Below are 14,778 nucleotides of genomic sequence, written 5' to 3' on the forward strand. Positions count from 1 at the left end.
AAATTAGATTTATTTAGGTACCGTTTTTTACATCAGAGATCAAGTATGATTCTTTTTTTCTTCTGCTGACCAGACGAACTAGTGGTCCGCCGCGCCGCGACTAGTCCCAGGGTCCCAGGGATTGTGCACACCACGTACCTACGTGTCCAACGCTGAAGATTATTTGAAATTGGTCCAGCTCTGCGTTGATCGCATTCAAACAAACACAGCTTTATCTCTTATTTAAATATGTATAAAATTCTCGTGTCACAATGTTAGTTACTTCAGTCCATATTCCTTCGAAACTACTGACCGATTCTCATAAAATTTTGTAAGCCTATTGGTAGATCTGACAATAGACCAAAATCTATTTTTCATACCCCTAAATGATAAGTGTAAGTCAGAAAACGTTTGCCGGGACAGCTAGTGTAATTATCTTATTTTTAGGGTTCCGTACCTCAAAAGGAAAAAACGGAACCCTTATAGGATCACTTTGTTGTCCGTCTGTCCGAAATGGCTGGACCGATTCTCATGAAATTTTGTGTGCAGGTCTGAGAGTATGGCAGAACAACGTTTGCCGGATCCGTTAATCTATACTAATATTATAAAGCTGAAGAGTTTGTTTGTTTGTTTGAACGCGCTAATCTCGGGAACTACTGGTCCGATTTAAAAAATTATTTCGGTGTTAGAAAGCTCATTTATCGAGGAAGGTTATAGGCTATATATCATCACGCTACGACCAACAGGAGCGGAGCCACGGGGGTGAAACCGCGGGGAGCAGCTAGTAAAATATAAAATAAGTAGTTAAAGGTTTGACTAGATCAATAGAGAAGGTACCTATGTATGCAAGTTCCTTCGTCACGGTAAGAAAACTTGGATACATTATTATTATTGAATCGAGATAAATAAGATCACGAAGAAAGATAATAATCATAACTGTTACCGCAATAACAGCTAGAAGAGTCTTAATACTATTATAAAGGCGAAAGTTTGTATGGATGTTTGTTACTCTTTCACGTAAAAACTACTGAACCGATTACAATGAAATTTAGCACACATATAGAGGGTAACTTGGATTAACACATAGGATAGGTTTTATCCCGGAAATCCCACGGGAACGGTAACTATGCGGGTTTCCCTTTGAAAACGCGGGCGGAAATCTAGTAGGTAATAAAGCGCATTGTCTCGGGTGGAGAGCTAGTTCTGGTATATAATATAATGTTTGCAACTCGATCATAAAAAATATTAAACAATTTTGACATTTTTAGAAATAAATTAGGCAGATTTTAATTACTTATAATATATAAACTTAATCCCAAATATTATTGATGAGTACTAGTGAGATAGAGATCTATGTATTGAATTTTTCAGAATTTATTATCAATCTATCGTTCACTGTGCATAATATGAATGGAATAGATTATTATTGCTATTGCATAAGTCGAAGATATAACTGAAAATATTCGTAATGCGTATGAAGGCAACGGAATAATTTATTCTGTAAGCGAATGTGTCACTTAATTATTTTATTTACATAAGTGTATCTGCGTTATTTCTGTATTTATAGAACCAAGTCTTTTAGGAATAGAATGGATCATTTAATCTTCCAGATCATGTTATTATAGTATGGTTGAAGAAACAGTAGGTATCTATTATACACACACATTCTATTATACCTACATGACACAAAAATTTTGTAAAATCCTTCCTGTCTGAGTTTCTGATAGAAAATAACACAGATTTTTATGCGTGTGTTTGTGTTGCATACTGTGTCAAATAACTACTTCAAATTCTTGTATAACTTTAGTAAAATAATTTTTGAGCATGCAATGCTGATCGCATGTTACAAGACATTTTTTGTAGTAAGAATATTTCAAATTGTGTGACAATAATTAGTTATTACTTACGTTACAATAATTATAATATTGCGACAAGCGACTATTGCGGCATTGTTCATTCGCATTGAATTCTATAAAATAAGTACCAAAGGACGGTATAATATTTGTGTGAATGTCGTAACTCGTAACCTTCATGCCTTAATCTTTCAATAAATCAATGGGACATTGAAACTATACTTTAATGGAGCTCAATGTTAATATATTTTATAAGGATAAAACAACACTTCCCATGATTAGTACAAAATAAAATTAAATATATTGTTAGTTTTACATAGGTAGAATTTATTTAAAAGTACAGAAACATATGAAGGACTACACACCAAATTGAGATAAAATACTTAGTAACTGACTTTGAAAGTTATGTAAGCCACTTGTAGTATTCACAATGTTAACTTATTGCATCAAGAATATTTGGCAGACCAAAAGAGATTTTCCAACAGTGCATAAGGTCATTAAACCTTTATAATTATTAATAATTAAGTGAAATATGAAATAGAAGCTGTAAGAAAATCTGCAATTAGACTAGCCGCTACATCTTATATACCGAAACATTATGACTAAGAAACTTTAATATGTGATGTTCCAGCATACAAGTTCAGCTGCATGCAGGCAACAAGGAGCCAGCATACATCCAAATATAAATTAATTTAAGTATATTTTAGATAGTAATTTAATATATTTTGTACAATAAAATACAATTAAGTACAACTTGTAGCAAAGATATTAAAGAGAGTAATATTTATCTCAAGTGTTAAAGCTGCAATAACGTGTGTGTACGCACAAGGCATATTTACACAGCACACACGTTTGGCAACAATACACCATGTGCTGAACACTATAGTACATAATTATTTATTACTTAATAGATTATAAAGACACGCCCAAGCTGAGAACTTCACCACTTACTTTACAATTTCAATGCATGATTAGCCAATGAACATGCCTGTACTCCCCTAGCAAATTGCTATTAAATAATACATTGATCTTCGCTTAATATCACAGCTAATTATGCTTTGAAAATTATAGACATGTCTAATTTTCACTAATGTAGATAACAATGTAGAATATAAGAAGATAATCTGAATAAATTTATATTACAATATCATGTCTTTTTTTCATATGAAAAATTTAACATTACATTACCAAAAATTAAACAGTGCAGCGCATTATAAATAAATGTGCAACCTTATTATTTAATTGACTAAACAAATTTGTTGCCTGCAGATCTGATATATTTTAAATATCGAAAGATAATATCTTAAGAGAAATTTTAATTTTAGCTATTGAAAAAAAGTTAAATCCAAATTTTAAAATATTTAGTATCTATGAAAATTCCCTTCAAATCCACCTAGTTATCATGAAAGTGAAATATCATTCCAAAGCTTAAGTCTCCTTCACACATATTTCACCACCACTCCTATTGTGGACAAACAAGTACGGATCGAAGAGAACCATCAAGGAGCACTTCACGAGTGTGCATTGCTGTTAACATGTGGTTTCTTGTCCTGTACTTCTGGTGTGCGCTGACCGTCACGCCGCGGTGGCATACGCTCATTAATGGCATCCAACCCTTTAGCCTCAGCAAAAGAGGTAATCTTGTGGTTAGGAGAGAAGCCCTGTAGAGCATTCTTTAATGAAGTTTTTCCTCCTGATAGGGCTCCAAGAGGTAATGCACCAGTAGGTGTGAGCCCTTTAAGCTGGAGTACAGATTCACTTTCTTCACGTAGCACAGAGAACACATGAGCCATCTTTCCAATGGCACGAATTTTGTTACGTATGACTTCTTTCCTGAGATTAGCTTCCTCCAATGCATCATCACCTTCTGACATAAGCTCATCATCAGAACAAATATTTAAGACATTGACCAGCATTTCTGTAACTTTCTCACCAACAAATGGAAGAGACCAGGTAAAAACATCCATAAAGTTGGGTAACCAATATGGATGAGGTGAGCAGTTAAATTGCCTGATGTTCATGACATTATTCTCATACTTGAGAACAGCAGCTTTGTTATTGTAAACATCCAAGTAGTTAGGAGCAGAGAAAATGGTGATAAGACTTGGAAAGCCAGTTGTTTGGCTTTTACGATACATTCGGTAGCCAGCATCTTGGGCTTCATGTGCACGGATGATAGATAATAAATTATTTCTTTGGAGAAAATCACAACAAGCAGCATAGCTATAGAAATATGAACAACCTCTCACAGAGTTGTGCGAAAAATGTTCAGCATTTTGCTCATTTCCAAAATCCTCCAAAGGATCTGACCACAGCAAATCACACATAGCTCCAAATGCAGGTGGTTCTTTGAATCTATCTAGTTTACGAATATCGTCTAAGCTGTTGATTTCTGGAGATAGCCCTCCATGTACACATAGGAACTGCTGGTTCATAAGAGCAGCAAGAGGTAAGCAATCGAAAGCCTCCATACAAGCATCGTACACCTTTTCCGAGTACTTGATTTTACATTCTTGTTTGAAGGTAAAATATTCTGTCAAGTGTCGACACTCGTGATTGCCGCGTAACAGAAATAATGTTTTCGGGTAACATAATTTCAAAGCCCAAAGGTAGAGCACACATTCTATACTAAAATAACCTCGATCGACATAATCACCTAAGAATAAATACTTGGTGCATGAAGGAGAACCTCCCACTTCGAATAATTTCATCAAATCGTAAAACTGGCCATGGACGTCCCCGCACACGGTCACCGGTGAATCAATTTCGATCATAGTTTTTTCTGATCGCAAAAGGGTGGCACCATCTTGAATAATTCGTAAAGCCGCATTTTCCTCAATCCTACCCTCTAAGATAAAATGTTGCTTCAGTACATCTGGTAGAGGTTTCCCAGTTTTCTCATCGAATACTTCAGATACAGTGAGCTTATGGCTGGGAGGGAAAGCAACACTTTGGATCATACGCTGCGTAGTCGAAACTTTTTCATTGCTCCCGGACATATTTGTCACATAAAAAACACTAGGTCTAATCCATACACGCCACTATTTTCAAAATGGCAGAATAGATATAATACTAAATCAGAATCCCGATTTCACGAGAGAGAAACTACTGCGCACTGAGAAACAATGCGCAAACATCTGGCGAGTGGTCAATAAAATAAACAGGGATATCGAGCGCGTTTTATTACTTTTGAAACTGAAATATTAACACTGGCAAAATCAGGTAGCTGTGTTGTTGCCAGTATTTTTGCAATAGAACCAATGTTGCCATTTCATAAAAGCTTATCTAGGTCAAAATAAAATGTAATTTATACGAAAATAATTATTCAAACATACTTACTGCTTTCTTAAAAAAAATATGGTCCTTTTGAGTTTAAAATATCAATATTAAAATTAGATATTCGGTAACTTGAGAGCTGCACTTAAAATATTTGTATTTTTATTGAATATTAGAACGTAAATTATTATTGTATAAAGAATTCAGGTAAAAGGGTAAATTAAGTTATGAATAAGAACTAAAACTAATTAAAATAAAGAAGTTTTTAGCTAAATTTACATTCACGTTAAATGTGACCTTGAACTGCGAACAGTGAAATTTATAGTGTTTCTTCTTTTCTACCCCCATAAATGGTTGATTTTCACGGCCTTTTAAAATTTTATAATATTGAAAAATCATGACTTATTGACAAAATAAACATTTTATTCTTAAAATATGTAATATTGAATAATATAATTTCAATTTAATTAAGTGGAAGATTGTCTTAATACTGAATGAATGAATGAAAACGCATAAATGTACACCATTACAAATATAATAGGAAAAAGACATACAAATGAGAGAGACAAGCACAATTGGCGGACTTATGACTTTAGTAGCCGTCTCTTCCAGGCAACCATACACAATACTGTAGATACCTAGGTAATAGGTCTGTAATGTAATTAAAAATTGCAATATCTCAGTTTATTAAATACACTTACAGTTTAGTAAATAATTTTTTATTTTTATTATAGTCGTTAAACATCATAAACAGCCTAATAGAACAATGACTCACTTTCATGAAATGTATGTAAATTTTTCTTTGCGTAGGTATTTTGTAATAATTGTAACCTACCTTACCTCAGATACCTTACCACATTGTAGTAACATTAAAATTATTGTAAAGGTGTAGAAGTATTTATAGCAGCATGAAGTAATCATTGTAATTTATAGCACATGAATATGAAATGAGGCGGGAAAAGAATAATACGAATATGAGCCACGGATGAGTTCAACAACTAAATTCAGCGTAGATACACTTTTGTCTTTTTAAAATAGGTAGGTTGGTTGGTAGAGAATATCAGTTATATGTATTGAGGTATAATACTATTGTTTTACATGGGCTTAGTTTATAGGTAGTCTCTCTCTATTCTTTCATAAATACCTCCTTACCTACAATTACTTGCAGAATAAAAACATACATGATACATAAGAAGGAAGGTTTTATATGGAAATTACATTACTACTATTAATTTTATTTGGAATAAGTATTTCTTGTATTCATGTATACACTGTACATATTGCAAAATAGTAATTTTTTTAAATTTTTGTCTGCCTGTTTTTTCTGGCAATCTCAGGAACGGCTGGACCGATTTTAACGGGACTTTCACAGACAGATAGCTGTTGTTATAAGAAGTTACTATTTTTTTACCGTTATTCCCATAGTGACATATGAATTAAAAGGAAAATTTAATCACGCGCGTGGTTGAAGCTGCGGGGCGCAGCTAGTAAAAAATATAGGTAATGATTCTTTAGTTTTTTGAAGTGAAACTTCTTACGGCCTGGTTAGAGTAAAATTTCAAGGTCACGTCATGGAGTAAGGCCTCGATTTTGGTATCTTTTAATCTTGCCAAAGAAGTTTCTCTTCTGACACATGTTCTCGGCACACACGCTCTTTTTTTGTCAAATTAAAGCGTAGATCTTAACAAAATCTTAGTAAAGTATCAGATTGCAGAACAATCCTATAATTATGTGAATGTAAGTATATTTAACCGCGGTTTAGCAAAGCAATTATTACCCTAGAGTTATAAATAGCCGCTAAAGATAAAAATACTACACTACATTGGACGACGTATGATAACGCTAACAATCGGTTATCATAGGAAAGATGTAACGGAGCGACAAAACATCTCTCTCAAATATTTGAAAATCTTATCTTGTATTGTTAGCTGAGCCAAGTAATGGATTTAGTAGGCTTATTTTCGATCATTAATCGTAATATGAATACAATGTTACTTGTTAGCATGATACATGTGTATTGTGTAACCGTAGAGTAGAGTAAGCCTCTGATAACTTTTATATGCGTTACTCTTAAATAAAGCTATTAATAATTATATCTTGAACATAATTAGTTACTAAAGACATATATGATGAAGTTTTTTAAAAGGACTTCATAGTTTAACTTTTGTGGGTCATGAAAGTCAACAAACGAAAAATGTGACGCATTTCCCCCAGTTGACCTTAGTGATTTTTATACTTATATAGAACTAGCCGCTCCGCGCGGTTTCACCCCCGTGGCTCCTCTCCTGTTGGTCGTAGCGTGATGGTATATAGCCTATAGCCTTCCTCGATAAATGAGCTATCTAACACCGAAAGAATTTTTCAAATCGGACCAGTAGTTCCCGAGATTAGCGCGTTCAAACAAACAAACAAACTCTTCAGCTTTATAATATTAGTATAGATTAGGTACCAAATGTATGTATTTATGTTACTTGTAGGATGAATGAAATTATTTCAGTACGATGACTGATGACTGCTGCAGTTGTCGATACATTGTCACGCGCTTGGTGTTTTTCATAATAAGTCCATCATAGAGTACCTACATTGAATATACGGAAGTCCATCCTATGGAAGATTATGGATATCTCCCCTGAGTACCTATATATTATGTTCTCTGATGGATATTCTCTTCAAATGCACGTGCTATTGCTTCTTTTGTACCTGCTCACGGTTTTAAATATTATCTAGGCTTACGTACATGCAGCGGCGGCCTTACCCATTGCGAGGCTCCGGGCGGCAGGCCCTTTGCTCTTTGTGAAATGTATGTGATGCGAAAGTAGGTCTGGTTGTTTGGTTTAGGTATTTGTCATATTTGAGGAGAAATGATAAAGTTATACAAATGAATAAAATTTGAGTTTTATAATATTTATACAGGGTGTCCCAAAAAGTAGTGATGAACGGAAGCTGGGAGGTAGAGGACCTAGAGGGCTATCCGAATCACCCCCATGTATGTTATGCGATTTTTCGTATTTTCGGAGTTATGACATTTTTTTCAATTTTTCATCTATCGCTGAGTACGATGAGATTTTTATTTATGGTGACGTGAATTATTGCGCTAGATGCTTGATTTTTTATGTGTGCTAAGCTGAAAGAGAGGCCAATTCAGTATGGTAACATTTACTATCGTTAGATCTTCGAATGGAATAAAAAAAGAATTAAATGCCAAGAAATATGAAATTACCAAGTATGTTCACAACTTCAAGGGCCCATAAAAAAATGAAGTCACATAAAAAAAGTTTTCCATTTGGCTTTTAAAAACTTGCTCTATCTATCAATTTTTCGATTGAAGCCTTCTGAATAATAAAATTAAATTTTCAGGGTAGCTACCTGATAGATAGAGCAAGTTTTTAAAAGCCAAACGGAAAACTTTTTTTATGTGATTTTATTTTTTTACGGGCCCTTGAAGTGGTGAACATACTGGGTAATTTTATCTTTCTTGGAATTTAATTCTTTTTTTATTCCATTCAAAGATCTAACGATAGTAAATGTTGCCATACTGAATTGGCCTATCTTTCAGCTTAGCACACAAAAAAAAATCAAGCATCTTTCGCAATAATTGACGTCACCATAAATAAAAATCTCATCGTACTCAGCGATAGATGAAAAATTGAAAAAAAATTTCATAACTCCGAAAATACGAAAAATCGCATAACATACATGGGGGTGATTCGGATAGCCCTCTAGGTCCTCTATCTCCTAGCTTCAGTATATCACTACTTTTTGGGACACCCTGTATATTAATACATAGAAAGATTTACCAAATTAACAAATACAGAGATGATAAATTTTAAAATTGATGTTTGCGGCTTTTCCTAAGGCTAAAATCTTTAATTAAAGCACAATAATCCAACGAATGAGCTACGTCACTTTCGATTGAAAGAATAGCAAGGGCTGAAAGCCGATCTTGTGTCATCGAATTCCTCAAATATGTTTTAATAATTTTAAGCCTCGAAAAACTCCTTTCAGCAGACGCAACTGTCACAGGTGTGGTGGCAATAATTCTCAGGACTATTTCGATAGTGGGGTAAACTTCAGTTAATTTGTTTTCTATTATGTATTTCAGCACCGAGATAATATCGTCGTTTCCTTCATACACACGCATGAACATACTCAGTACACGCACACATTTTCAATTTTTTAAATTTGCTTGGGTGGTTGCTTGTTGCGCGAGGCCCCTGCAAGAGCGAGGCCCCGGGCGATTGCCCCGTTCGCCACCCCCTAAGGCCGCCGCTGCGTACATGTTCTATGCTACAGTTGGCCTTTGCCGTAAAAAGCTTTATATTTTCGAATACTTTTTTAAAATTAAAAGAAATAACACAGCGTTAAGTAGGGTTTATTCGCTTGGCAAGCGACCGCAAGCGGTACATAGGTACCTAGAATCTAGATTACCTATCTTTTTTGTAGTAATTAAGTAATATTGTATGAATTATTTATTTTTATGGTTTTCACTACCTGGGTCCCCTGGATGTCGTCAAAGAATATCTTATCCTCATTTCATTCCGGTAAGTACATGGTGGCAAATAAAATGTTTTTCTACCTATTTCTATTTTGAACTTCAGCATTATTATCTGGTTCAGTAGAAGAAATAAGTACAAATTGTAACAACTCAATAATTTATTTAAACTTACGAATTTTTTTCTCAATGCACAAAATATTATTAAGTAAAAAAATTGACATCCGCAATAAATTATTATAATATAGGTACCTTAGATAGGTACCTACAAAGTAACTGTGATAGTAACTAATAAGTACCTACCTAACGGACTTACGATGTAGATATAATATGTATATTGTGGATTATTTTGTTAGTCAAACATATAGTGCATACTGCACACACATATTTATACGGCTATGGCGTATGATTTAAAACAGAAGTTGTACATATTGTAGTAGCCCTAGTAGGTAGTATTGGTATTTAAAAATTACCTCTAGAATAGAACTTTCTAGGATTCTCTGTGAAGTATTAATTTAACCAAACCCTCTGCTATAAACAGAGAAAGAGGTAGAATTCGATTCGTTTTGTGGTCCCAAGCCATATTGCCAGAGAGCTCGTTTGAGGAGTGCCACATTTATAGGGAACTAGCTTTCCGCCCGCGTTTTCAGAGAAAAACCCGTTCCCGCAGGATTTCCGAGATAAAACCTATCCTCTGTCCTTTCTCGGGTATCAAAATATCTCTATACCAAATTTCATGCAAATTGGTTCAGTAGTTCAGGCGTGATTGAGTAACAGACAGACAGACAGAGTTACTGTCGCATTTATAATATTAGTATGGATTTAATGACGATTTTGGACTTTTAAAATACACTAGCGTTTCAATCAATCAATAAAATACGGAAAGAAATTATACAACAATGTAAATTGTTAATGTAGTATTTAACGCCTTTTTATTGAAGTCATAGAATCACAACTACACGTGATTGATACCAACTACAAAATATGTACCTTTTTTTTATAGTGGGGAAATCTTCCAAAGATACCCACGGCCCCTGTACCTACCATAAGCTTACCTCTGCTTGAGCCTTGAAATCATTGGACTGGTATAATTTATAAAAATAAACTTGCTGGATAAAAATAGCACAAAATACGACATTAAAATAAGGAAACTCTTAAAATCAATCGATAACGAAAGCTTATATGTATTAGTTTTATTTTTATTTTTAACAGGTGATCATTCCTCCTTGTTTCGGTTTTACACATGAAAAAATCAGGAAAGGTGTAGGGTACCTATCGTAGGTACAGGAAAGATATAGGGAAGGGTGAGCATGTAAAGGTCAAACTGTTGCTCCATATCTAATTAACGCATGATTTTAAAACCCCGCCCATATATATTTTTATATTAAGTATGCTATTATAAAAATATTAATATCGATTCTATAATGTATCCAAACAAAATCTTATTTATTTAATAAAAATAATAATAATCTTATATATAAAATTCTCGTGTCACAATGTTAGTCTGCATACTCCTCCGAAAAGGGGTGGACCGATTCTCATGAAATTTTCTGTGCATATCGGGTAAGTCTGAGAATCGGCCAACATCTATTTTTCATATGTACCACGGGCGAAGCCGGGGCGGACCGCTAGTATTTCATCTATAATTTCCCGACGTAATGATTCATTAGTGACTTCGTTATTTTTTAATCTAATCATAATACTTCCATTTATTTTATAATAAGCAATAACAACATATTAAGTATCTTATAATATTACTTGCTCTGAGTTAAATGCTATAATGAGTCAACATGAAATATTAAAAGTATGTGCAGATCTTTAAAAATAATACTCAATTTAATGGAATGCATGTTTTCATTTCTTATTATTTTGCTAAAAATATTCTTCTTTCCAACGTAAAATTATAATAAAATATTACAGTAACATTGATTTACAAACACATAATATTATAATCTTAGTTTAATATATTTATCTATATTAAGCTATGATATTCGACTTTTAAAATAAACCATAAATAAATGTATATAAAACTAATAATTAAATTAAAAATGAAAAACATTACAATATAAACTGTATTTCTATAAACATAAGTTGGTATACAACAGTTTTCAAGTAACTCAACTCGCGGCACTGTGTGAGGAGTTCGGATTCACGTCGTCAGTTCACAGTCACTGTTGAATCTACCGTTTTGTATTTGGGCTTGCTGTGGGTGAATGGCAAGTAGCGGTACTTGATCATGTGCTGTAAAATAAAACAAATTTACTGCCTCTTTTGATAACTGCAACCTGAATCTAATAAATTGATCATTTACAACCCAAATATAATGTGAAATGGTTAGTGCTACAATTAATGAATAGATGAGGATTATATAAGATCTATTATTCATTGGACATGCTTTATTGAATTTATTTATGTATGTGAAGCTGCACTGGGTGAGAGTTCAACTCTATTAAAAAACGGTTGTAAGTAAGAAGTTGATACTTGAAATATATTTTTTGAAATTAAACTAGCTTTCCACCCGCACTTGGCTCGTTCGGGATAAAAATTATCCTTAATCCTTTCTCAGTTCACAAACTATATTTGGTACACAATTTCATAAAAAACGGTTCAGTGGTTGAGGCGTGAAGAAGATGAGACAGACAGACATACAGTTTATTACGTTTTTATAATATAATCGGGCATAGTTATGTTGTTACCTATTTTATCATTTTTATTGTACTTGATACTGATAATACTACATATTTTATTTTCCATTGTATGAAAAAAGAATATATCTAACTTTTTAACATCATTAATCAAAGTATCACTGATCAATAACTAATAACTTGTGAAAATGTAACAGAGATAAAAGAGATAGAGATACTTTCACATTTTGATATAAGAAAGCAGAAAGTTGATTAGTTTTTTATTACTTCTTAACACAACGGTAATATTGTAATTTAAAAAACTGTTTTCTTTAGGTTCATGCATAATTTGATAGGAACTAAATTGAATTATGATAATTGATAATATTTTTATCAACAAAATTACAACTCACCTTGATTTGCCTCTTCATTGTAATACAAAATAGAGTTATGAAATACATTACTAAAATAGGCCAGAACACTGGTATATTAAAGGCATCAATGAATGTGCATCCAAAGGCAAATATGGTACTTTTGGTTACAGATAGCCAAAATTTAAACTCGGGCAATCTTCGGATAAATGGCCGAAACTCTTCCGTGGATCTTGTCGGGAGAGCTGGACCATTCTCATCATCTCCTGAAAAATAGAACATAAGACTGTAAACTTTGTTTAACACAATTTCTTTAAATATCTTCATTATCATTATGCTATTTTAAATAGTTTATGTTCATTAGCGTTCTAAAACAGTGCAGCAGTATAGTACAATCATTACTATACATTATTATCTAAGCATAAAATAATTTTATTGATAAATCATGTATCAACTATCATCCAAATATGTCTTGCAAGTGTGAATAATTTGAAAATTTAAATTTAAATTCAAAATTTTGTTTACAGCTTTATTTTTACAGATATCTAAAATACTTCATAAAAAATCCACCAAACTTCAAATGAATTATAGATGAAACAGAGTTATACTCTAATAATGAGGGCTACTAACATACCTGCAGCAGGGACAATATTGCAATTACGGCCTTAATTGGCTCCTTAATTGTGATGTGTATAGGTAAGTAGGGGCAATTTGGAGAACAGCTGAAGTTATTTCTCCAACCGCCATACAACCAATATTGCCCCTGCGGCTGGTAGTTGAGAAGAACGCTTAATTATGGGGTGCATTTAATAACACAATAACTTACCATCAAAATCCATGGCTGGATCAATCTTTGGTGTCAAAAATGCAATAAATAAATTTAAATGATAGATTCCTAGTGCATAGGTGACTATATACCATCCCTAAAAACAAAAAACATAATATAAACATCAAAGTTATGCAAGGTCCTTATGTGTTCAGTCTGTTTACTGATCAGACTGTGTTAAGTATGTTTTGGTGATTGGATTTAATTTAGGAATTTTTATTCATTGTATTGACTAATTCATTACATTACACATTGAGTAGTGTTATTATGTACATTTCATACATGAAATAACATAATTTATGAAACAAAAAAAAATACATTTCCTCTGTATATATTATATGAATTACTAACTTTCCGCCCAAGACCTCACCCACATAGTAAAAGAAGAACCCACACAGTTCAAGTTCCCGTGGGATTTCTGGAATAAAACCTATCCAATTTATTTTCTCAGGTCAAGCTATCTATATACCAAATTACATCCAAATAAGAGACAGACAATAGAATGTGTATAAAATTTTCCACACAAGTTGAATGTTAATGTAGAATTGCAACAATACTCACTTGTTTTAAGAATACTCTGAGAATGAATACTAATATAAGTAGAATAGCTGCTGCCCATCTACTTTTTGTATGAGGTGTCCATTTATCTAACAGTCCTTGATAAATCTGTAATATATAAATTAATTCGTTTTGTAATTAAAATTTTATTACATTTATGTTTGTGTCATGGGTATATATAAATGTTCTCTTAGCTTAGTCTATGTCAAAGTATTTTTGAAGGTAATGATACGATTGCCTATTTACTCAACAACAAATAAGCTATAATTTAAAAATTCTTAATGTCCCAAAACTTGAATAATTATAACTTACTGAAGTAAGTACAGCAAAGCATTTCTACTTGCTATTATGAATCTGTTTGTCACAGCTATTTCTTAATGAAATACCTATCATTTAAAGATATTATTGATTCTTCTTTAAATATGACTTAAATAGTAAAAACCTGTGAAATACGCGTCCATCCTTGCGATACAAAACCTCTTCTTGTATCAGACCCTAAATCATTTCCGTCCATCATATTGTAACTCTAACTTTTGAATCCTAGCACTGCATACAATCACATTAATTTAAAGGTTTTTTTCTGGAGGATAAGATTTCTATATAATTTCTGTAAAGACATACATTTATGTGCCAATTAATATCAAATTTATCGAGGACTCACGATTTGACAAAATACTACACATCACACTTTTGATATTGAATGACATTTGATGTTTTTAAATTTTATACATCGATGTAGATACAAGCAAATTGGTCGTATAGGTTTTAAGAATATTTTATTATTCTATAACATGAATGT

The 14,778-nt window shown here is 32.9% G+C and overlaps 2 protein-coding genes across 2 annotated transcripts; both read right to left on the reverse strand.

Annotated features, from left to right (window-relative positions):
* Positions 1 to 2,054: 2,054 nt before the first annotated feature.
* On the reverse strand, positions 2,055 to 5,075 carry LOC149905898 (serine/threonine-protein phosphatase 2B catalytic subunit 3-like). Its single transcript, XM_090105252.1, has one exon. It carries the CDS (start codon positions 4,829 to 4,831, stop codon positions 3,344 to 3,346), a length of 1,488 nt encoding a protein of 495 aa, XP_089961378.1. The 5' UTR covers positions 4,832 to 5,075; the 3' UTR covers positions 2,055 to 3,343.
* Positions 5,076 to 11,654: 6,579 nt separating this feature from the next.
* Positions 11,655 to 14,674, reverse strand: LOC149905899 (protein RER1). Its single transcript, XM_090105830.1, has 5 exons — positions 14,422 to 14,674; positions 13,983 to 14,087; positions 13,422 to 13,518; positions 12,638 to 12,861; positions 11,655 to 11,841 (listed from the first exon to the last, which is right to left on the reverse strand). Exons 1-5 carry the CDS (start codon positions 14,494 to 14,496, stop codon positions 11,758 to 11,760), a joined length of 585 nt encoding a protein of 194 aa, XP_089961956.1. The 5' UTR covers positions 14,497 to 14,674; the 3' UTR covers positions 11,655 to 11,757.
* Between the last annotated feature and the right edge of the window lie 104 nt (positions 14,675 to 14,778).

This window comes from Colias eurytheme, chromosome 9 (genome assembly GCF_061535395.1).
Source record: "Colias eurytheme isolate Ceu_HAF_F1 chromosome 9, ilColEury1 Martin Lab GWU primary, whole genome shotgun sequence".
Lineage (NCBI taxonomy): Eukaryota > Metazoa > Arthropoda > Insecta > Lepidoptera > Pieridae > Colias > Colias eurytheme.